At 37.3% G+C, this 24,633-nt stretch overlaps 1 protein-coding gene across 9 annotated transcripts in view; it reads left to right on the forward strand.

Annotated features, from left to right (window-relative positions):
* The window catches only part of dgkh (diacylglycerol kinase, eta), a 108,379-nt gene that overhangs the window by 34,216 nt on the left and 49,530 nt on the right, over nt 1-24,633 (forward strand). For 5 of the 9 annotated variants that reach the window (XM_077215730.1, XM_077215729.1, XM_077215731.1 and 2 more), the window contains 4 exons: nt 4,936-5,046; nt 8,509-8,589; nt 22,375-22,479; nt 23,240-23,372. In XM_077215730.1, the coding sequence (XP_077071845.1) occupies nt 4,936-5,046; nt 8,509-8,589; nt 22,375-22,479; nt 23,240-23,372 (430 nt within the window). Of the gene's footprint in view, nt 1-4,935; nt 5,047-5,443; nt 5,591-8,365; nt 8,590-22,374; nt 22,480-23,239; nt 23,373-24,633 lie in introns of those variants that run through there. The other 4 variants (XM_077215727.1, XM_077215728.1, XM_077215726.1 and 1 more) reach the window with 2 other exon arrangements.

A 24,633-nucleotide genomic window follows, 5' to 3' on the forward strand; every position in this document is an offset into this window, starting at 1 on the left:
AACACTAATAATAATAATAATAACTATAAAGTATTATTAAAACTTATTTTTTTAAGGAATAATCTTATAATTTTAACAGTAAACCTCTGTTATGCAGCACTTGTTTTATTTAATTTGATTAAAAGATATATTGAATTATTGTTTTATGCCTCCATTTGATTACCAGAAATATTAAAATAGACAACACTGAATTTCAGATAAAAAATACATTTCAATAATAAAGTAAGTTGTTTTTATTAATTCAATTCATAGAACATGCTTTTTGATTACGAACATTTAATTAAACCGTTAAAATGGAATCCAGAAAAGTTTAAGCAGAAAACACAACATTTGTTTGGCATTTCATAGAGCCCTAATAATTAATTTTTTTATTAAAATTTTCATAAATTTCATGTTTCCTGATTGCAATTAATTGGGCATGCTTTTTGATTACTAAAATTTTATTTAACCATTAAAATGTAGCTAGTCCAGAAAAATGAAAACGGAACAAAATGGAATCCAGAAAAATTCAAAGGAAAAAAAAAACGAATTTGGAGAAAAATAAAACAGATACATAGGGCCCTCAAAATGTTCCCTGTACATGAAATAAGTAAACAAATTAAAAATTGAAAAATTAAAACTGAAAAAACCTAATTAAAAATAGAAAAAAAAATAGAAAAAAGACAAAAACACTTAATAAAATGACTAAAACTGAAATGAATTAAAATTTAAATTGAAAATCAAATCAAAATATTTATACTTACTATAATAGTATATACATAGTACTAAAATAAAACTGAAAAACCTTCATAATTTCTTCCACCAGCTGAAATCTGTTTATTAAACAGTCTGGATGAATTGTGAAACATTTAGTAAATGAATCTGATTAATGTACCAATTTAACGGCATTTAAACACCGAGCCGTTTCACACCCCCAACAACACTGCAAGCGAATCAACTTGGCGTGACAAAACAAGTACACTCCCATTATAATAAGCACATACTCTCAGTGTATGTACTGTATCTTTGTTCATTAGTGGAAACACTCTAGTTTGCCAAATTACTCACATGCAGTGCACACATTACATAACCTCTGAAGGACTTTGAGTATTAGACCCCACAGAAGTTAGTTTTCCGCTGTTTCACAACAGTCAGACCATAATGTATCGTCCAATGGCACATTAACTGTCACGCAGGTGAAGGCAGAGTGAGTTCAGTGTTTTGTAACCGAGCTGTTTTAACAGACACGTAGTGTCACCGAGTGCACTTGCGGATGGATTCGCTGTTTAAGTTGACACAGCTGTGCACCAGGATGTCAGATCGAACCCTGCGTCTCTGTTTGTAATTCTCCCCTCAGAGAGCATTTTTCCTCTGCTATAAATAGCCGTCCTCCCATATATGCCTGTGGATTTGTGTTTGTTTGTTTTGTTTTTTCTTCCATGTTCCTGCTATATTTGTAGATGAATGGACAGGAAGGAGCATGACTGCTTGCAGGTCTATGGGCCTTGTTTATTGTCGGTTGGGTCTGGGATGATGTGAAATGACAGTGTAGTCAAGGCGACTGGCTGACGGGATGACCCTCGGCGTTGGCCCCCCATCTCTCTCCGACTACCATGTCAAAGACCTCCGGCCCTTGCAGGGATGAAACCGCATGCGCTGCCTTTGAAAACTGCATCGGGCCGTCTGGAATGTCACTTTCACAGCAGACTTGAGTCGCTTATCCGGCTTTGCAAAATTGATGATCTTGAGGAAAGTTTCACTTGGAGGGTTTAAAGATGTAGATCTCAGGTTCGATTCCTTTCGTTGCTTTCGTGAGTTTGGCGGCACAAAAGTGCCTTTTGCCTTGTCTTTCCCCTCCCGAGCACGAAATTGGTGTTGAGGGGCACTTGATCTTGGCAGGGCTTCCTGTTCCTTCCTCTGGCAGTGGCAATGTGCACACGTCCCTGTGGACGTCCAGAGCTGATATCGTGTTTCAAATTCTGCTTCCTTTACACTTATGTTAAGTCTCAAATACCGCCGCTTTGTTTGGTACATTCTAACATTGTTTACATAGCTGGGATATAACTGGATGGTCTCTGTGTAGGAAAAGCTCATATTTTGGGTTATAATTTAGCCAACTTGACCAGCTGGTTAGACAGAGGACTATTTTATTGCCCTGTCTGTTTCATGTCACTCAGTCAGCTCTGGTTGGAATATATCCACACACAGGAAATGGCAAAAAAGAAAACTTTTCCATTTGAAAAAAAAATAACATGCTTTACTTTTGTCAAATCAAATTATAAAGATTTAATTTGATTTGATTTGAATAAATACATTGTGGTTTGTCAGTGTCAATGAAATTTTCACAACACTCTTACACCAAAGACTTTGATTCTGTTTCCAAACCATGTCGGCATGCCTTGATATCTACTGCCTACAAAGAAAGCAAACTTAACAGAAAGCTAACTTAAATCAAACTATACAGGCAGCAAACTATTGATTCAACAGTGTTTGGCTTTAGCATGTTGCTACGCTTATGCTAAACTAATCATTTAAAAGCATAGCACACAGTAATATTGGTAAATAGTCCCAAATACCTTAATATTAGGCAATTTCTACATAGATTAAACTATTTATTATCACTATGCTTTGGTTTTTTTAAGAATCATAAGGCCGGAAACATACGGTCACGCAAATACGTGAACTCAACCTGAATTGCATGCTGACATAACAATGCACAGAGGTGATCTTGCACGGCTAATAAAATCATTTTTTTCTTGTTTTGTCCGTCGAATTTGGCCAAAAGAAGTTAACTTAGAAGATTAAATAATCCTACTACAGAGCAGTCTTCGCATTGAGAACACATCTCATAGTTCATACAAAGTTAATTATGTTAACTAACTGCTAAGGCAGAATCATAACCATCATGGAACCTCATAAGTGAATAAATGTATACGGTCTACACAGGCAGCAACTCCATTAATAGTCTCTCACACACACACCACACAAACATTTTAGCTTGGAGCTTTCTTTTGCCTCAAAGTGAAACTCCCAAATGCACAGATTCCTATTAAAATGGCACCGGTGAAATTTCGCCAACCAACAGTAAATGTGACACCTTATCAAAGGCCTGTTTACACCAAGAAAGCTCAAGCTCAAGCTCTTTAAAGTTGGGTTGATTCTGGCTGTTAATGTTTTATCGTTCATCAGCTAAAAAAAAACTGCTCTGAAAGTGATTCCAACAATAAATTATAGTTCATCTGTGTTGTTTTAGTTATAGTTGTGGTGTGGATGTCCCTATTCTCATAGAATTGGAATGATTATAAAACCTTTATAATTATCATTATCATTGAAGCCTTTGGAGTGAATGACATTTACAATCGTTTTAAATAGTTTGGTGCTAGCATGATTGTCCAATAAGCACAAAAAGTGCATTAACAGTTCAATTTGATGGAACTGTTTTTATCGACACTTAGAATTTAGTGTGTCAGCTTAGGAACAATATACAAATGTCTAGGTTTTGGAACAGAAGGACCAGAAGGTGTATTCAAGATCCATGCATTCAGTCTTAAAGTGACAGCAGCCTAATAAACCTGCTGATGTCTGTCATTAATGCTAATCAAACATCTCTCACTGCTCTTGACTAATACGAATCTATTTATTTAATAAGAATACATGTATTTTAAGGGTGTATTCACATCTGCCTTGTTTGGTTCGATTGAATCGAACTCTAGTTCGTTTCCCCCCTTGGTGCGGACCTTTTGGGCAGGTGTGAATACAGCAATCGAACTCGGGTGAGGACCAAACAAACCGAACCGAACCGAGACCCAGCTGAAGAGCTGGTCTCGGTACGGTTCCAAGCGAACTCTGGTACGGTTCGTTTACGGTGTGAACATGAACCGACCCAATTGCAAGAAAGCACTGCGCCTTTGAGTTAACAGGCTTCCGTAGTCGGAGTTGCATTATGGGAAAGTGATCTGTTGTAGCCTACTACATTTGATCAAATGAGTCGTGCACAGTGCCACTGTCAGCATGCGCAGGTAGGCGCACATGAGAGCATGTTCTCTCCGCCGGAACCGTCTTGCAGCACATCGTCGTCTTCTCAAAATCCGAATTACAACATCGTATGACATTGTATCATATGATACTCATTAGTTTCTTCATATTTTGCTTTTGTACAGAATAACACAAAATTAGTAAAAGAACAAATATTGCAGTACGAAATATCTCCATACTGAGCCTTTTTTGCACTTCCTGATTACCCTACTTGAGAATCCTTGTCCAATGAATGGACGACCTTAGCACACGTGTGGTTTTGTTTACATATTTTGGTTCAGTTGCAGAAAGAGCAGTGTGAAAGCGAACCGTACCAAAAAAAAAATATATATATATTTTATTTGGTCCATACCAAAGCAAGTGAACTATCGGACTTTCCTGGGTTCACCCTTAATCAATCAGTGAAGACTAGGCAGTGTTTTTTATACATTTGATTACTTATACAATACCATTTATGTATTGTATAAGTACTGTTTTATTTAGTATTTATTTAAAGTTTTTAGGTAGTTTTATTTTATTTGTTTCTGTTCTATTTTTGTTTGTTCTTCTATTGCTTGTAATTACTTTTTTTTGTTCTTATTTTATCACTGACTGTTTACTTACCTTCTGTAAGCTTGAGAGTGTGTGTGTGTGTGTGTGTGTGTGTGTGTGTGTGTGTGTGTGTGTGTGTGTGTGTGTGTGTGTGTGTGTGTGTGTGTGTGTGTGTGTGTGTGTGATATTGAAATTGGTGACAAGAATTATGAAATTTCATTAGTATCAAAAATCATTAAATCCTTTTTTCAAAGCAAAAAATAACTATTTGTGATAAATCTATATCGTGATATAAGATTTTGGTTATATCACCCATCCCTACTGGTGATATTGTGTGCAGATGTTTAAAAAGTTTCTGACATTTTATTAAACATCTCTTTCTTTCTGCAGACGAGTGTGAAGGAAGGGCTGCTTCTGAAACAGACGAGCTCATTCCAGCGTTGGAAAAAACGTTATTTCAAACTGCGGGGACGTACACTCTACTATGCCAAGGATGCCAAGGTGAGTTTAGCACCACACAGGACTAGTGTTTGATTATATCCTGATACTGATTCTACACTCTCACTACACTGTAAAAATTGCAACCTTTAATAACTGCCTTAAAAACAGTAAACCCATAGCACTTTTTAATTGTATTTAATTCCCGATGAAGAAAATCCAGTTGTCAAAAACATTTCCATGACGATGATAACATTTTTTACAGTGTACAGTAAAGCCCTCTGTAAGCCCTACTGAGTGATCTAAGGTAAGGCGGTGGTCACATGTGAACCTCTGTTACTGGGCATGCCTGTGCTGAGAGGGGCTGAAGAGCTGCACATGGGCACTTGCATTGCACCTTCTCCCATGCCTTTAATGTCACTGTGTGTGTGTGTGTGTGTGTGTGGTTGCACTATGGCAGGCGGGTGGCGTTCTGGCCCGCTGGCAGTATCGAGTCTCTCGTAGCCGCGTGTGCTGGAGGGTGCTTTCCGTCTGCTGGACCGGTGCCCGTCGTCCGCCACCCACTCTTGGCCCCAGTGGATCGGAGGAAGGCTTGGTGGCGCTTCGGGTCAGAAACAACAGCGACCCCCTCTTAATATATTTAGCCTTCATCAATGACATTGCCGACCACTCATCACCCTGCCTGGCGTTGTTCGGGATGCCTGTTCTCCTCATTGGACGAGAACAGTTTAGCTGTGGAACAACTAAAGCGAAATCACGTCATTTACGCGTCTGCTTGTCTGCTTAGGCTTCTGAAGAGGAGAGTCTCGGAGACGTGCCTTGTATGTCATTGTCCGTGTCTGAGGGGAGACGTTTTACCCTCTTTAGCCTTGCACTGAGTGTGTTTGCCTTCATTCATTTATTCTCTGCTAAATCTGCTGCATTTCCTGTGGTTATGGCTGTAGGGCCCTGTAAAATTTGGTTTAATTTTGCACAAATTCTGTTTTATTTTTCCCCAAATTAATTTGTTTCCATTTAAATTGTTCTGGATTCGTTTTTATTTTATTTTTTAGTTTAATAATGAAAATCATGTGTAATTAATTGATATTAAGGAAAAATACAATTTAACAGCATTTTTTTATTTCAATTTGAATGGTTTACAAATACATTTTAATAATCAAAAAGCATGTCTAATCAATTAAATTCATAAAACTTTTACAATTTATTAACAAGAATAAGGCCCTATAAAAATTAAGATATTCCTTAAAAAATTGTGTTTTAATAATGTATTATTTTTCTTATTACTTTGAGAAGTACATTCTACTGAACAGTAGTAATATATTTTTGTCACAATTTCTTCAAAAGCAAATTTTTTTTTTCACGGGTTGTCATACTGCGTATACAAGATATGACGATAGTTTAAATCAACTGAAATGCTGAAATGCTGCTGAAGTGACTTAGTTTCAGAGAAGTTTCTTTCATGTGGTCATGTCCTCATATAGTGAGAGCGCAGACATTGAAAACACCACAAGCGATGCACATGTTTGAATACATGACGAAACCACGCCGTTCATTTACACAGAAACATGCAGAACATGCATTCTTCATATTTTTAGCACTTTTTGTACTTTAATATTCACAGACGTTAGTCCATATTCCGATTTCATTGAGTGTACAGCCCTACATTATATGAATTCGTCCAAAAATGTCCAAATTCCATGACATTCTGCATTAAACTTAAAATTTTATTTTTGTGTCTGGCTTGTGGAAATCATAGGGCCCTATAGGTGGCATTCAGGTGTTTCGTCCGTGATCTTAATCCTGAGAGAAAGAATGAGTGCTTAAAATTCAGCCCAAAAATCGCAGCTGCTACGCCATGACGCAAGCTAGCACTTCCTGCATAGCTCCTGAATGACATGGAGTGGCACTAGCGCATGGTGACAGAGAGCTCGGAGTTACGCCACAGACCTCACAGGCAGAAACGAGGTGCTGTGCTCAGACAAGGGGCTTTTGTTTGTATAGGCTTGGCACTCGGGTCTGTGACAGACTCGGCAGAGACCTGCACTTCATGCTTTACAGCGGCCAAGCCCACATATCATAAATAGGATGTCACACTGTTTACACCGCCTGAGTATACAACCATCCTTTACTCAAATATCTGCCAATCACTAAAACAAATATTCATTGATTTTATTGAAACTTGATGGAAAGGACTCTGGAGCCTGGAAATACACATTTTATCCTTCAAATGCAGATGTTTTTTTTTTGGAGTTCATACGTGAACTTGATCATACATAGTATGATGGTATATATCGTATCACTACAGTAGACATGTGTCAGCTGGTTGATGTCTGGTCACTGGTATAGCCTATATATGTTTGAGGTCAATGACATGATGTCCGGATCACAAAAAAACATTGTTAAAAAATGTGCATTAATGTTCAAAAGTTTGAGGTCAGTAAGATTTACATAAAACAAATATGATCAAATATTAGAGGAAATACTTTTACATTGTTGCAAACATTGTTTTATCACAGTTTCCACACAAAAAATTATGTAGCACAATTGTTTTTAACATTGATAATAATACTAAATGTTTCTTGAGCAGCAAATCATCATATTAGAATGATTTCTGAAGGATCATGTGACACTGAAGACTGGAGCAATGATGCTGACAATTCAGCTTTGCATCACAGGAATAAATTATATTTTAAAATATATTCACATAGAAATCTGTTATTTAAAATTTATATATATATATATTTATACATAAATAATATTTCACAATATTCACTGTATTTTTGATCAAATAAATGCAGCCTCTGGGAGCTTTGTTTATGCACTGAATAATCTGATCTTTTTGTTTGTGTTGCAAAAAAAAAAAGAAATTAAATAGTAGATTAAATTATTTAAATAAAAAAAATTAAATTAAATAAATTTCGATTATGAGATATCCCATTTCCGTGACAAAAAATGACTATATAATACAATATGTTTGCTCATACTCCCCAGTCCTAATTATGACTGAAGAAAATAACATACGTCTTTGACAAATGTTTTGTTAGCTGTTGTTTCTAACATCCCAGCTGTCACTTAAAGTGGTGTATAGCATTATATCTCAGGCCTTTAGTTCTTGCTCTCTGCGCTGATGGAGGAGGTCACGACTCACACAGCTGTCTGCGATACATCTTAAACTCATATAGCATACAGTACACGCATGTCAGCGCATAGGATAAGGCAGGGATGGGCAACGTCGGTCCTGGAGAGCAGCTGTCCTGCAGAGATTAGCTACAACCCTAAAAGAAAAAACTCAGGTGTGTTTGATTAGGGTTGGAGCTGAACTCTGCAGGACAGCAACAGGACCGATGTTGCCCATCCCTGGGATAAGCAGTATATCAATAAGCTCATTTTTGTGTCATTTCAATAGAAAAGTATCAATGTGCATAAGATGTTTGCTTTCTTAGACATTGTAAATGACAGCTTATGCTGTTGCGGCACTGTGATCGTCCATGTTGACTGATCTCCTCTGTCTCCTCCTGTTTGCAGTCTCTTATTTTCGACGAAGTGGATCTTTCAGATGCAAGTGTTGCCGAATCAAGCACAAAGAATGTCAACAACAGTTTCACGGTAAGAGCAGATACATATCTATACTAGTGCTGTCAGATCGATTAATCACATCTAACATAAACATTTATATATATATATATATATATATATATATATATATATATATATATATATATATATATACTGTACATTTATCTAAGTTGTGATTAATTGAATTAATAACAGAACTAATCTAAACATAACAATTGGATGATATAATATTGGATATTATGTCGTATTATAATTATTCAGTATTCATTGAGCGGTGGTATATAAATATCCAAACCTGTTTACTAGGAATCTTATACTAGGAACCTCTCAGACTGTGACGATGGATTAATACTGTTTTTTAGCATTGTAATTATAGTCATATTTTTAATACATTTTAATAAAAAATGTAAAAATGTAGTGTATATTTGTAAAATTATACTTTGTGTTTTATCCTCTTGGATTTAAATAAAAAAAAATCTTAATTTTAGAGAGTAAGAGAAACACTAAGAGAGTGTGGTTACACTATTTTAAGGTGTCATTGTTACAGTGTAATTAAATATTTAAGTACAGTGTAATATTAATTAACTACATGTACTTACTATAGGGGTAGTGTAGGATTAGGATTTGGTTGAGGGTTAATTGTATGTAATTAGACATCATTTACTGTTATTACTATGGTAATTACATGTAACATATGTAACAAGAACACTGTAAAATAAAGTGTTACCGCGAGTGTTTGTAAAACATCGGAGGGAGTGACAGAAATGTTGGCTTCTTTCTCTCTTCTCTCTTCACCCTAGCAACCATTTAGATCAGCCTAGCAACTGTATAGGAACATGGAAAGTCATCTCAGCACCAGAACATTGTAGTAACTTAGGGCTGGCCTCCATTGGCTTTTGGCTGTTTAATCTTATCATAGCAACTCCCTAGCAACTACCTATGAAACCAAGCATGAAACTAAGCAACCACATAGCAAACACTCTAGCAACCACCTAGCAAACGCCCAGAACACCTCACCACATTATTGTGGATTTTTCTTTTGCTATTGAATCAATTGGGAATGCAATCAATTTTGTAGACTCTCATTCACCACCAAAGAACTTTAGCCAATGACTTCTGTTTCTAAGAACCCGGAAAGGTGAAAGTAAATATTATCAATAAAGGTTACTTATTTTCTACACAGTGAAAAGAGCAAATGCTGCCTAAGGGAAGACTTGACGTGCTTTTCCATGTTATGGCATCTGTGTGTGTTTGTGAGCAAGTAAACATGTGTCATCGGCTGAGATCAAACGGGACGAGGAGCAGCAACTGTGGTCATGTCCTTCTAAAAACGGCAGGCCAGCTCCCCAGGCACGGCTATAAAAAGAAACAGAGGAGGACTAAGAAAGCTCAGAGGAGGACGAGGGGTTATTTTTAGCAACAGAGATGTTAGTGCTCCACTGAGCATGCTTTGGATGATTCGATCGCTGGCATATATTGTTTAACAGAGGGCCGGCCGTGTGTACGCGTGTGTAACGCACGTGCTCTGAGGTAGTTGCTGTGCTCCGCCTCGTTTAACAAATGCTTTTTCCCCTCAGAAAAAAAGAAATCGCCCACTGCCAGGAAAAACAACAGATGCTCATTATACTTATAAGTTATTGAGAGGCCCATGCTTAGGGTTTTTTTTAGAAATAAAGTGCATGTTCTTGTTCTGCAGGGCGATCTGCTGATTTCAGAAATACATTAAACTCTTCTGAGCATCGGAAACCCACTCGAAAACCTGTTTGAAAACATTATTATTTTGACACTGTGGTGCAGAAATGACACACTTGTCTTTGGTAGAATTTGCTCTGTGGAGGTTGATTGTCCTCCCGAGGCTCTTGAAGGTTATATTGCTCTTTCATGTCTCTGGAGACTTAATTGAGTTCTCCGTAATGTTTTGATGAAGTAGCAACAGATGTGTCTCCTAAAATGATGTGGTAGAAATAAAAATAGTCACAAATGAAACTGTTGTTGATATAAAGTAACAGTTTGAGCGATAAAATGAATTGCATATGTATTGCATAGCTTGGATTATTTGGTCTTGGAATAATTTGATGAGAAAAGTTTTAGCTCATATTGAGAACTTGTAGTACAGTATCTCGAGGCACACATTTGCACCAATAATGCAATTATTTCTAATAATCAGATTAAGGTCTTAATATGTAAGATGTTTAGGCCTACATGACACCAGCAGAACTCTACACACCAGTTTACATGCAGTTTTCATTATTCGAATTATTAGCTAATTATAGGCATACAGTATGCATGTTATCGGCCATTGTTTTAATCTAATCACATCAAATTCAAAATACATTTTTATGAACGCACTGGATATTATTCAGAGCGGTAATAGTGCGATTAATTTGTTTACATGCCTGTTTATTCCGATTAAAATCGCCGCACATCACATAGTTTAATGTGAATATGGTTACTACGATTACGCTTAATCACATTATTATTCTCAGGAGCAAACCCTGAAGCCGTAGATATAAGGTAAAGTCTCCATTTGCACTTAATCTCATTGCTGTATATTACATTATATTATATTACATTATATAGGGAAATACTTAAGAGTCTATGACTGCATCATTATTACGGTGATTATTATGTTTCTTGATGGAGTGTGTAGCTTTTCATTTCTTAAACAAGCATGTAGGAAGACACATCATGGCCATATTCCAGGATGACAATGTCAAGATTCATCAGGCTCAAATTGTGAAAGAATGGTTGGGAGGGAGCATGAAGAATCATTTTCACACATGAATTGGCCCCTCTGAGTCTTTGGGATGTGCAGGAGGAGACTATACAGAGTGCTGGACCCTTGGATTGTCAGTACAATATCTTGACTAAAAAATGTATGCACCTCTTGATGGAAATAAAATGTTGTGATGTTATTTTCATCAAGAGGTGCATCAATGTTTGCTCAAGATCTTATATTGACAATGCAAGAGTCAAGCACTAAAAATAGTCACCAAGGAGACAGTTATTGACAAAGTAAGAGTATAATCTATACGGTTAATGTGTATAGCATGGCTTGGGTCATTTGGCATTGGAATAATTTGATGAGAGCTGTTTGAGAAGACTTTTGATTGCAGAATTCTTGTACAATATCTGAAATCCGAGTTAGTGACATTATTGAGATATCACTGGGTCTTATTCTCAAAAGAAAACCTGAAAAGCAGTAGACATAAGCTAAAGTCTCCATTTGCACTTAATCTTGTTGCTCTCTAGGAGACAAAATGGGTTTCCTTTCTAAGTTTCTTTCCCGCAGCAGGCACCTTTTCATAATACGCAGCCACTTTTGGCTTCATTTTTTTCTCAGTGTACTAACCAACTGCTTTGTAGTCTTGCTGTGTTTTTTCTGTTTCCAAAAATAGCTCACATCCCTGTGAAGAGAGAGGGAGAGGGAGAGAGAGAGAGAGAGAGAGAGAGAGAGAGAGAGGGAGAGAGAGAGAGAGAGAGAGAGAGAGAGAGAGAGAGAGAGAGAGAGAGAGAGAGAAGTGATCTGTCTGCGGAACAAAAGGAAATCCTCGGAGTGATGTCACTCAATAACACCTCCCGGTGAAGGGATGCAGTCTGAAAGACACAGCGGACACAGACACGGCGAGTGATGGGAAGAGGTGAACACTAGCTTGATCTCTTTAGTGACTCGCTTCTGCTTGACTTGGCAAGCGCTCCGGGGACCGTTGCAATGGAGAACAGCATTCGGCCTGGAAACGAACACACGCGACTTCTTTAGGACAGCCTCTTGGTATGCAGGAATCGTTCTTTATCCGTACATCGAAATTTGTGCTTGTGCGCGTGTGTTTGGCCATGTGGAAGTGTTCAGTGTGGCGGTACATGTGACATCGCATGTGTCTCCGGTGGGCTGTTCCTTGAGCGGTGAGGGCTCTGCAGAGGTTGGGGAGGGTGAGGGATCCTGAGAAACAAGGCTCAACACACACACACACACACACACTCACAGGCATCAGCTCACTATTACAGAAGCAGCGGTGCAGTTGAGAGCGGATAGCTGGTGAGTGCACTACACACACACACACACGGCATATGCATGAACACCGTATCCCATTGAGTGTCGCTTGACATCTGGGTTCTGCTCGCTAGCGGAATGGAAAAATTTTTCTTAACACTGACATTGTCTGCTTTGGTTTGTGAGCATGTAAGAGGATAGGCAGGACGCTGCATCTTGATGTACATGTGAGCGAGGCAGCAAGTGCTTTCTATCGCTTGTTTTCGAGAGCAAGATTCCATTATACTAAGTTGGCACCGGCTAGAGCTTTAAAGGGGCTGCGCACAAATGGATTTGTCATTTTGTATTTATGCTACCAAGTTTTAATGGCGCAGACTGATGCATATCTTATCGTGAGCTGGTACGCAATTGCGAGAGACTTACAGCAGCTTCAGTGCAGCATTAAAATGAGTGAATGTCATGTTCCGTGTGTGTCCATGCTGGTACTTGATGCAAAACGTATCCATGGACTTTTTCATTTTTATTTTTTAATCCGATTTTAGATTGAAACTTGCATTAATGTATAAGGGAAGGTCTTAGTCCTGGTCACCATTTTTAAAAAAGAATTCTCCATATTTAATCAGCTTTTTGCCTTTTTACTGGTTCGTTTTAAATGGTCCTCTAATTAAATTATTTTAAATTTTAAGTATTTGATTATTTAAAATTTTTTAAAGTATCTTCCTCGTGGGTTTTCTATAATTGTTCATGTAGTCTCTTAATTATTCTATGTAGTCTTTAAAATTATTATGACACATGCCTAATTATTATAAATACTCTTCAAAATAGTGTTTAAAAAAGTTCTAGATGGAAATTCGTTTTTCGAACTGCAGGACATTAGCCCTTTTAAAAGGACAAAGCAGAATTCTGTGTCATTTTTACAGGTCCTTTGTAAACAGATAAATCAGTGTAAGACGACAGTGTGGTAGTGTTTTATCCATGATGTTCTACATTGTCCTGACTAATGGAGCTCATTTAATGATGAATTATATTAAAAAGTCAGGTGAGGCACACCAGATCAATGCAGGAAGGATGATAATGAAATATACATGATAAAACCAGACTGATATTGGAAATATTATTATAAAATGACTTTGTTGATACGGCCCTAATGATCTTCCGCAAGAAAAACGAGTCTGACACGCCTGAGATTAAAGTCCATAAATAGATGAGCTAGATCTAATGAAATAATAATCAATTTTGTCCAGAGGGAATCCGCTGGCTCGCTAATGTGAAATAATGTAGACTTCAAGAGGTACGTATAGAGAGAGTGCTTTAATTAAATGCAGTATCCCTTACTTGTGGTATGAAAACACTGTGTACCGATGCAAACAAACAGAGATGATGAATTCTTTATTGGGTGTACTTAACCTTGATGGAGAAGGCACTTTAACATGCAACAGGGGTCAGACAGCTATAAGCCAAATTGGCTTATAGCTGTCTGACCCCTGTTGCATGTTAAAGTGCCTTCTCCATCAAGGTTATATATATATATATATATATATATATATATATATATATATATATATATATACACTACTGTTCAAACGTTTGGGAACGGTAAGAATTTTTGTAAGAAGTCTCTTAAAATTATTGCACGGCTGCATTTATTTGATTATTTGATGAAAGAAAGTTCAAAAGAACGTCAAATTGTTGCTACCAACTATTTTCGCTTTTGGGCCGAAATGGTTTTGGTATGCCTAAATCAGTGACCGAAACACACTTTTAACAAGCGCTTCTCCGATGGCACGGTTTGACTGTGTCCAGCGCCTATTTCGTGACACAACATGGATAAGCTACTACAGTTAAACATGTCTGCTGTGTGGACACTAGCTTTGGATTGACAATATTCATCTCTTGATTTTAATCGGTAATGATATGGTTTCTTAAATCTGAATTTATTTAGTCTTTGCTGTTTTCTGTTGATGTGTGAACAAAACTAACTGAATGCCAGCCATCCAATAATTGCAAAAAGCTTTGTGACTTTTATTATGAAGCAAACTCTCAACAATAAAATTCTGTCGATTTTATTATGAAATTCAAACAACAAATTCAGTTTATAGCGCCTCAGCTCAAGCGGATAAAGCGCACGTGAACCGATCAACTCATCTTCTCTTTACTAGTAGTTACAGCACAAAATAAACATCAGAATGTATGTTCAAAGGTACATTACAACTTACTGAAATAAATACTGTCTCGTGTATATCACTTACCTTTACATTTACCTCAAGCAAGCTGTTCTATGTCCATAGACTCATTAAATTAGCTTTAGCAAGAAGAACTCTAAAGAAGAGCATTTTGCTAAATATATGCACTGTATTACATATTAATTATATTTGTACTTAAGCTGCTAGTGATGTCTTCATTGTTTAATGTAGGCTATTTGAATAAATCTGTCATGAAAAACAAGTTAGCAAAGTTTATTGTTTAAATGTTTATATTTCACCAACAAACTGGAGCAATTCTGTAATTAAAAAATAGATATAAAAAACTGCCTTGTGTGCAATTTAAATGTTTGTACAACTCAGTTTTAGCTATTTGAGTTTTTGTTATTAAATGTTTGATTAAATAATTCATTGATTATTTATTTCCGGCCAAGTGCATCCTGAATTTTCGGTTTTGGCATGAAATTATTTTGTTATTATTATTATTTTAATTTTAATTTTATTTTATAAATGTTATAAATCTTTACTGTCAATCTACTGCCAATCTTTTGATCAATCTAATGGGCCTTTGCTGAAATAAAAGTTTTTTTTTTTTTTTTATAAAATCTTACTGATTATATAATGTGTGAATTTCAACTTATACAGTAGGATATTCCAGTAGGATTCTCAATTGATCCTTTGTTATCTTAAAGTTGTTATCTTAAAGAGATATTTACCTTATCTGACCCTTAAAATTATAACACAATGTACCGGCTCTCATATTAGTTAAATTGTTTATTTAGGTTGCCTGACAAAAAAATTTAAAAATAAATGTATTATAATAATTATAATGCATGCTTCATTAATTTAGGACTAGATTTGTGGTTTTATGGTTCTTTTTATAACACTAACACCAAGAACAATTAACTGACATTGATATCTTACTGTTTCCATCAAATCGCGTTGGCGATTTTGAAATGGCGTTTTCTCACAGACCTTCATTAAAGGTTTAATCTGTTGACTCTAGAATGTTCTATCGTTGATTAGGTCAGACTCATTTCTGCGTGAAATAAAGCGACATTTGTCTCACACGGATGCTCTCTTCGAACTCTCTCCGTCTCTACTGCCCTTTCCTGAGTATTGAACTGGAACGGTCTCACTTTCCCCAGACAACAATCAGCCTCCTCAGTCAATGACAGTCTCATTGGTCTGAGAGCTGTGAGATTTGAGCGATTCCTTACATCCTCACTTCTTTGACCAGTTTCTCATACATCTTTCTACCAAAATGTTTTTTTTTTTGTTCTCAATTTGGTGGTTTTGCTGGTTCTTTGGCCTGCATTTCAATTGACTCTAAACCAATTGATGACAAAACAAGACTGTTAGTATGTAACTTGCCCACAAACAAACATAAACACACAGGGTAGCGATGATGGACAACTTACACATTTTCAAAATCTACTAGTTGGGAGGGTGGATGAACTATAACTAATTGTAACTGGAAGCCTCATATAATTAAGTTTGGTTTTGGATGGTTTTCTGGGTCCTGATCCTGAACAGATTATGCCGGTCCTGAGAGAGGGGTATCAAACTTTGCATTATACACAGTGTTGGGAAGGATACTTTCAAAACGTATTTCGTTACAGAATACAGAATACATGCCCAAAAATGTAATTTGTAACGTATTCCGTTACGTTACTCAATCTGAGTAAAGTATTCTGAATACTTGGATTACTTCCAAATGGAATTGCATTTTATAAGTGTAGGAATGCGGCCATCAAATCCTGCTTGCTAAACAGACCTATTCTTGTGTGTTTTTCTGTTCCAACTGGCTGAATGTGTTAGGCCCATGTCTCCCTGAAAGTGCAATATATTATAATTTGCTATAGAAGAACAAAGACTATGTATGTTGCTGTCACCGGTGCGATGATGAGGTGGTGACCCGTTCATGTAACATGTAAAGGTGGCGCTGCCAATAAAGCACCTAAAAGCTGTCTGAAAGAACCGGCAAAAGTAATGATTGAATATGTTAGTGTCGGCTGCAAAGATGAAGTTGAGAATGCTGACTCGTGATCTTTGCAGCACCCTAGTGAACGCGCCGGAGAGAAATGCACATTTCATACGGATTACATAAACAGAGAGCAGTCTGTTTTCTTTCGTTTTGAGTTGTTCTGTTTAAAAGTAGACATGTCTGTGAGGCAAGTAGGCTATAGCCTACCTTATACCCTAAGTTTCGGTTCATCGATGATACTAGCCCCAGTTCACGCACCGGCGCCCTCCGTGCCGTGATATCTATTGTCTGCTATATTTACAACTTGTTTATTAATTCCAGGCAATTGGTTGATGTAACATTGATTAAAATTAACATACAATTAATACAAATCGAAATTCACTTTAAAGAAAGGCTTTGTGCATGTGTTTGATGTCTCTGTGAAAGTTTTAAAGCAGTCTCTTAGTGCCGCTTTCAGAGTGGTCACGTCCGTAACACGAGACACAGGTTCATGGATCTGGGTGTCGCGATTTCGGTTTCATATCGCATATTGTAGCTAGTCCTGTAGCTAGTAGCCTACCTGATACAACTATAAAATGGCAAGGTGACCAGTAAAACTACAGCAGACAACTACCCCTGGCTAATATTAAATATAAAACTTATATTTAATAACTATTAAAAACTAATAACTTATAAACAGTTACATTTGTTCTCCTTTCTCTTTCTTTAATGTGAAATGCTGTTTGAATTTCCAAGATAGAAACGCATTCTTGCCCTGGCTCTGTTGTCCCAGCTCCATCTCTACCTCTAGCTCTCACTTCTCCTCTTCCGACTCCATTGTGACTGATCACGCAAACCGCGCATTTTTTCGTTTTCATAATGGGGCTTCTGGGAAATGCATGGAGTTGCCTTAATTTATTTAGAGAGTGAATAAACTCATGAAACAGAAAAGTATCGTCATGTAATCCATTTATCTCAACAATGTAACTGTATTCTAAATACCAACTATTTAAATTGTAACTGTAACGGAATACAGTTACTCATAATTTGTATTCTGAATACGTAACGCCGGTACATGTATTCCGTTACTCCCCAACACTGATTATACATTTATGTAAAGTTCAGAAATTTCACAATTTGACTGTTTAAATATGTAATAATTATTCTTGTTACAAATTTAATGTATTGATTTTGATACCATTTAATTAAAAATATATAAATTGTTATATCAATGAGAAAAAAGCTCAGAAAAGTGTGAGTAGAAACAAATGATAACATTCATTGAATAAACTCCATTGTGTGAGAACAATCGAAAAAAAGCTTGAACTCTAATGTAATTTTTTTTCTAGCCTTAGAAATGTATGTATGTTCAAAATGTGAGGGCATGTAAGCTTTTCCCATTACTAGACACATAGGAAAGAAAAAAAAGCTTGCAAATAACTTTTTGTGTCAGCTTACTGGTGCCATTTTGTTTGACTTTAGCAAACTGTGGCAATGTTATTTTAGTATTATTGACATACTAATATAATGTATTTTCTATTATATATTCTATTTTCATTTAAATTTTAGTTAAAGTTTCAAGTAATGATTTTAATTTTAAAATGTTTATGGTTATTGTGTTAGTCAACTGTAATTGAACTGTGGCCCATAATATTATATGTTTTCCCAACAAAACTGTTGTTCTGGTACACACTGGTACCATGTACTGTTATGTTTAGCTTTTACCCACATTGAATGACAATTTAGCATTATAAAATTGCTTTTTACAAACAATGCAGTTGATCCGCTGGATCGCTGAGGTTTAAAAACCAAAAAATTCCAAGAAAACTTGTTGGATGACTAGTCAATCAATGTAACCCATCCCAATTCATACGGCCCAGAACTGGTTTTAAGATTGGGAACCAGCACTGGCACCCACTTATTGTAAAATAGACTTTAATGCAATCCTTAGTTCGTCTAAACTCATTTTGAATGTAATCAAGAACCGCAGTGGCGGAGCACAAGAGAAATCACTCAGTGAAGTTGCCGTGTCCTCGGCGCGAGCGGTTGAAGAGGCTTTTAGAGTAAGTGGCTGGCAGGGATGTGCTGGGAGTTGCCCATGTTTGATTGTGTAAGGGAGAAAGATGAATGCTAATGTGATTACTGCATCACGGCCGGGCATGAAAATTGATAGGTATGTTTTTTGGCAAGAAAAATGAATCAGGTATCTCTATAAGTAATTAAATAATACTCCTGGAAAATTCCAACAGCTCTTTCTGCAGTTGACAGCGCAGCCTGGACAGTGTGACTTCTTTATTTGTTTTTGTAGAAGATACGCAGCCTCTCATGCTTGTGGTTTAGATCTGCAGTATCTATGGTGAACATATAAATAAACATGAAGCTTTGCGTCGCAGCTCTCGGACTGAACTGCCCTTCACAGATCCGGGCTGCACTGCTAAACATGCCTCGCAGAACGCTTGTCATTTACAAGCTAGTAAAGGACAACTGGAGCCTTACATAGCAGCTGCACGGTGAACTGGCACGAGGTGGTATTTACGAAGGAGGCTTCCAATGTCTTTCGGTAGAAGAGATGCTCCTCAGATGACTGGACATCTGCCAGAGACACTCTAAGCTCCAAATGACCTTATCTGGTGGGAATCACCTTTAAGGAGGTTGTTTCGTGAAATCCTTATGGTTGATAGAAAGACAACTGCAACGCTTGTTCTTATTTAGCGTTTAAGCAATTTCAGTGAATATTTTGGGTTCAGTACAAGTTAACGTTTACAGCATTTATGGTGAAATGTTGACACTCAGAATTAGTTTTTAATTATTTTAATAAAAAATGATTTTGATACTTTTTTGGGGTGGGAAACAGTCAAAAAAAGTCGGGGTCACACAACTGTACTTTTATAATAAAGAAAGAAGTTTCATTGAAAGAAAGTCATGTGGTGCAGCCAGCATCCTGAATCATAAAAGCAGGAAATAATATAGAGAATTCAGAACTATAGCCACTTTTCAAGACTTATGAGAAAGAAAGAAAGAAAGAAAGAAAGAAAGAAAGAAAGAAAGAAAGAAAGAAAGAAAGAAAGAAAGAAAGAAAGAAAGAAAGAAAGAAAGAAAGAGAAAGAAAGAAATTCTGTTGTTATATTTACACCCCCTCATGTCCCTTCAGATCACTGGCTCCAGACTGTAAATGCATTAGCGTAACTGCGGATTAATGAGCTGAAATTACTGTTAATTTATTACTGAGGTTTGAAACACTCACCTGCCGTCTAAATGGCAAACATAATGAGCTACAACGTTGACATCCACATAACTCTGTTGCGTTTGTAATTATCTCTCAGCACCTGCTTTTAGTGGATATCCACTAAAAATGTAGATTTATTTAGATATCTTTTAGTGGATATCTTCAGTGCATTCCCCTGTAATTCACTCATGCGGCACGACAGCCAGGGCATTTTCTCATAGGGACATTGTATGGCGTTGTGTAACACCGATAGTGTTGTTTGGTTGGTAACCACACCTCTGAAAACTGCAGTAACCACCAGATAGGCAAAACCTAATTAGAGACGGATCATTCCCCGCCATGCCAGATGGTAATGGCTGATTTTCCAAAAATGAGTGAAGACACTTTTAGTTGAGACATTAAAAAAAGAACAGATGGGTTTTATCTATCGCATCCATGTGAGCTCATTATTGCAGCCAGGAATACAAGGTTCTTTTGTGGCTCTTTATAATTAGTGAGAACACTGACACTTGCACTAAGGGAGGATCTGTGATGCCAGTTCATTGTGGATGCAGAGATTGGAAACAAGTAGACATTAGAACAATGGTTTAATGCAACCATTTCAGTCACGCAGAGCACAAGCAAGATCTCAAGTTTCTCCCAGACAGCAATGAAACCCTAGAAGAGCAAACGGAGACTGGAAAAGGTCTGTAGTAATGGAAACGTTTCTTTTAGGATTTCAAAAGAAATCTCAAAAATGTCCCGAACAGTGCTCAGGTTTGTTCAGACTACAAAGTTTGCAATCAAAAGGCAGGGCTCTCAATGCGAACTCAAATTTTGCAAATCATCTCAGCTGTCCACATTCATGTTCTTAATGTAAAAACAAAAAACAAAAATGGACTCATTTGTCTGTTTGAATTTTAAGATAACAGTCTGAGACAGACTTAATACTTAAAGGGTTAGTTCACCCAAAAATTTAAATTCTGTCAATAATTACTCACCCTCATGTCCTTTCAAATCTGTAAGACTTTTGTTCATCTTTAGAACACAAATTATATTTTAGATGGAATCTGAGAGCTTTCTGTCCCTCCATTGTCCCTCCTCTGTCCTCTGTTCAAAAAGTTCATAAAGAGATCGTAAAACTAATCCATATGAATTGAGCGGTTTAGTCCAAATTTTCTTAAGAGACACAAACGCTATATGATGAACAGATTGAATTTAGGCTTTTGTTCACATAGTAACATTGATCAGAGAACATAAACAGAAGCTCAACCAACACTTTGGACTAAACAGCTCAATTCATATGTATTAGTTTTACAATCTCTTTATGAACTTTTTGAAGCAGCAAAAGTGTTAGATGCATAGCTGTCAATGGAGGCAAAGAAATCTCTCAGATTTCATCAAAAAGATCTTAATTTTTGTTCCGAAGATAAACAAAAGTCTTACAAGTTTGGAACGACATGAGGCTGAGTAATTAAAGAAAGAATTGTCATTGTTGGTTTAACTAACCCTTTAATGAAACCTGAGGGATTTCTGTTCCTCCATTCAAGTCCATTACACCAAAACTTTCACATATAAGCATTGATCAGTGAACATATACGTTTAACGAAAGCTCAACTGTACTTGCGTGACACGCAAACCTAATTGGTTCACATCTATCAGGAAAGCACATTTAAGCTTCCACTTACCAAATATGATCTGCTCTATGCATGTGCATTGATCAAAGTTTATGTGTGATTAAAAACCTAAATTAAATATGTTTCGTCCTAAATATAAATTGATTGTGTCTCTTCTGGAGACTCCTCAGAAATCGCTCGATTCATATGGATTACTTTCATAATGGATTACTTTTCAAACAGTCGGAATTCCCACAGTTTTACCCTGAGATAATTGAATGATTTAGATAATGATTTAAACCCAGTGTTTTTAAACTCAGAGTACCAACATTGAGAAAATGATTTATGTTGGTATCTACGGTGTTGTTTCGGTGCAGGTGGTAAGCTGTAATTCCCTGAGGACTGTATCACCTGCTTCACCACTCACGGCGTCGCAGCGAAAACTGTTGACGGGTTGCTGTGCGCCTTCACAGTGGCACCGTCGGTGCGTGGAGATGTTAAGGGTGCCGTTATCAATAAATTATAGGGGTATTAAAAGCGCAGAGTTTGACTCATGTGGAGGCTGCCCCTGTTATGAAACAGGCTTATAGCATTTTCTCAGGCACTCCGCCTATCAGCCCAAATCTCGCTCAAGCATCCGAGAGGAAAAGACCTGAGGGGTTGAGGTGGCTGTTTAAGAGGAGAAGAGGAGGAGGCAAGGGGTGGGGGGGCTTGTCCCGAGCTTCGTCTTAAAGAGCAGAAGGGGAGGGGGGGGGGACTCATTGTCAGTCGCAGTCAGTCAGGCAGGAGGGTAAGACACTCGGCTCTCATCTCCCCAGATCTCTGTCTCCCTGTAGGTAATTACACCGTTCCGAAGGCTTATCCTGTGTGCCGAGAACAGGAAAGAAATGGAGGACTGGATCAGCTCGCTGAAATCGGTTCAGTCCAGAGAGCATTACGAGGTAAGAACACAGTTTGAGTCGAGTTGCATCTTGCATTCTTGCATGCATGTTTGTTGTTTTTCAAGCGTACTTCTTCAGAATTAGAAGCTTAATATGCATCTCTCCCACATCTCAGGTCATGTGTATTTCGGATGTTGAATCTAGCTTTTAAACCGACCTGCTTTCGAATTTCCTCTTCTCTTCTCAGTGTTAATAAAAAAATTATGTTATCCATTTAAAATAGTTCTGGAAGAACGGAGTTTTGCTCTATTTGTTTGCTGTTGCTAATTGCTGCAAAAAGCTATGTGGCGGCTTTTAACATCTGAAACTGTTCATGGCATGCCAGTAAATGAAAGTGCGGACTGCGGCGTTGAGTGTTGACTGCATGCTCACTTTGATATGAGATGAAGATGGTTATGTAAGACTCTCAGCCCCCGTGTTCTGCAATACCACACCCAGAACTCCAGCGCTCCACTCACACCCACAACTGTGGGCGCAGTCGGACTCTTAAATCACTGTCCTGTTGCATCAAGGTGCTGCTGGTAGATGCCCGTGCCGGGAGCGCAGATGTCACGGGGGGGGGGTTGTGTGTCAGGGAGAGCCGTGGTGTGGTGTTGCACGCAGGAGGGTTGCGTCTCGTACACCTGAGGCTAATATACATGTGCCAGTCTGTGTGTTGCATGTGTGTGTATGTGAGCTGAAAAGCGTAGTCTTTGTTTTAGGGGATCTGAAAAAGTCTTATCCTGGCGCTGCCAATTTGTCTTAACTTCTCCTTTGCTAGACGGCACAGTTTAATGTGGAACATTTCTCAGGGATGCACAACTGGTATGCCTGCTCCCACGCTCGCCCCACCTTCTGTAACGTCTGTCGGGACAGCCTCTCAGGGGTCACTTCTCATGGCCTCTCCTGTGAAGGTAAGTGTTTGCCCATCTCTCTCTCTCTCTCTCTCTCTCTCTCTCTCTCTCTCTCTCTCTCTCCTCAAATCCATATGTCGGATAATCCCTCTTCAATTATGAAGCTGCTTCGCTCAGCGCGCTGTCCATCCCCAAAGGTGTCATATTTTCATCAAAGCTGCTCAGGGGTGGTCAGGGATGGTTCAGGGTTACATTAGAGTCGGTTACTCTGGTCTTAGTGCAGAAACACAGCTAATTGGGGAGGAGAACAGATGCGGACGGAAGCGTATTGCAATCAATACACTGACGCTGAGTATTTGTCTTTTATTAGTTTAGAATTTGCATTTCAAGGATATTATGTTTGCTGCTTATATTAAAATGCTCTACTGCTGAGGTGCTTCCACATCAATCAGAGAAAACTCTTGTTGCTTCTTTTGTTTGGGATTAGAGGAATAAAACACTGCCGAAACACTCCACCTGTCTACCACTTAAAGTCAACTTCAAACAACAATCACAGCCTATTGTACGTCAGTAATCTGACATGTTTTCGAGTAAAACTTATACTCGTCAATACAAATGGACTTGTAGAATGAGTTTGGATTTTATCCATCTGGAATTCGGATTTGGATTGTAAAAAGGGGGGATGGAGCCAGGTGATTAAAGGGGAATTGTTGAAAAGTAACAGGGTAGTCAGGGTTTGCCTGGTTAACTTTAGCAGTTAGCACCTACTGGTAGATGCCATAACTATGCCTTATGTGATCAAAAAGCATTTTTTTCGATTAATGGCAATTCAAAAATAGCTGTATATTATGATTGAAGAAATGATAACATTTTATTATAAATGAAACAAATATTATAAATTATTATAAAATATATTATAAATTGTAAAAAGAAAAAAAAAGTACATTACATTACATTACATTACCAAAACTAAACAAACTAAAACTACTTAAAAAAAATAAAAACTATATAGATATTTAAAAAACTTATAAAAATGACAAAATCACACAACATTGAACATTGATATTTTGCACGTTCATTGGTTCATATTATTGGTTTTATTGATTGATTGATTGATTGATTGATTGATTTATATACTACCACAATGGCTTCTAATATAGAGTGATCAGTCAAATCTAATTCATGGCAAAGGTGATTGGCTTAAAATTTAAAATACAATACAATTTGACATTTGAGGACAAAAAAAGACAAACTTTTTTGAACCAATAATATATAATATGAACCAATGAATAGTGCATAATGTGATCATGAACACATTTTA

Source organism: Siphateles boraxobius, unplaced genomic scaffold (assembly GCF_051911475.1).
Source record: "Siphateles boraxobius isolate OS27281-9 unplaced genomic scaffold, OSU_SipBor_1 7, whole genome shotgun sequence".
Lineage (NCBI taxonomy): Eukaryota > Metazoa > Chordata > Actinopteri > Cypriniformes > Leuciscidae > Siphateles > Siphateles boraxobius.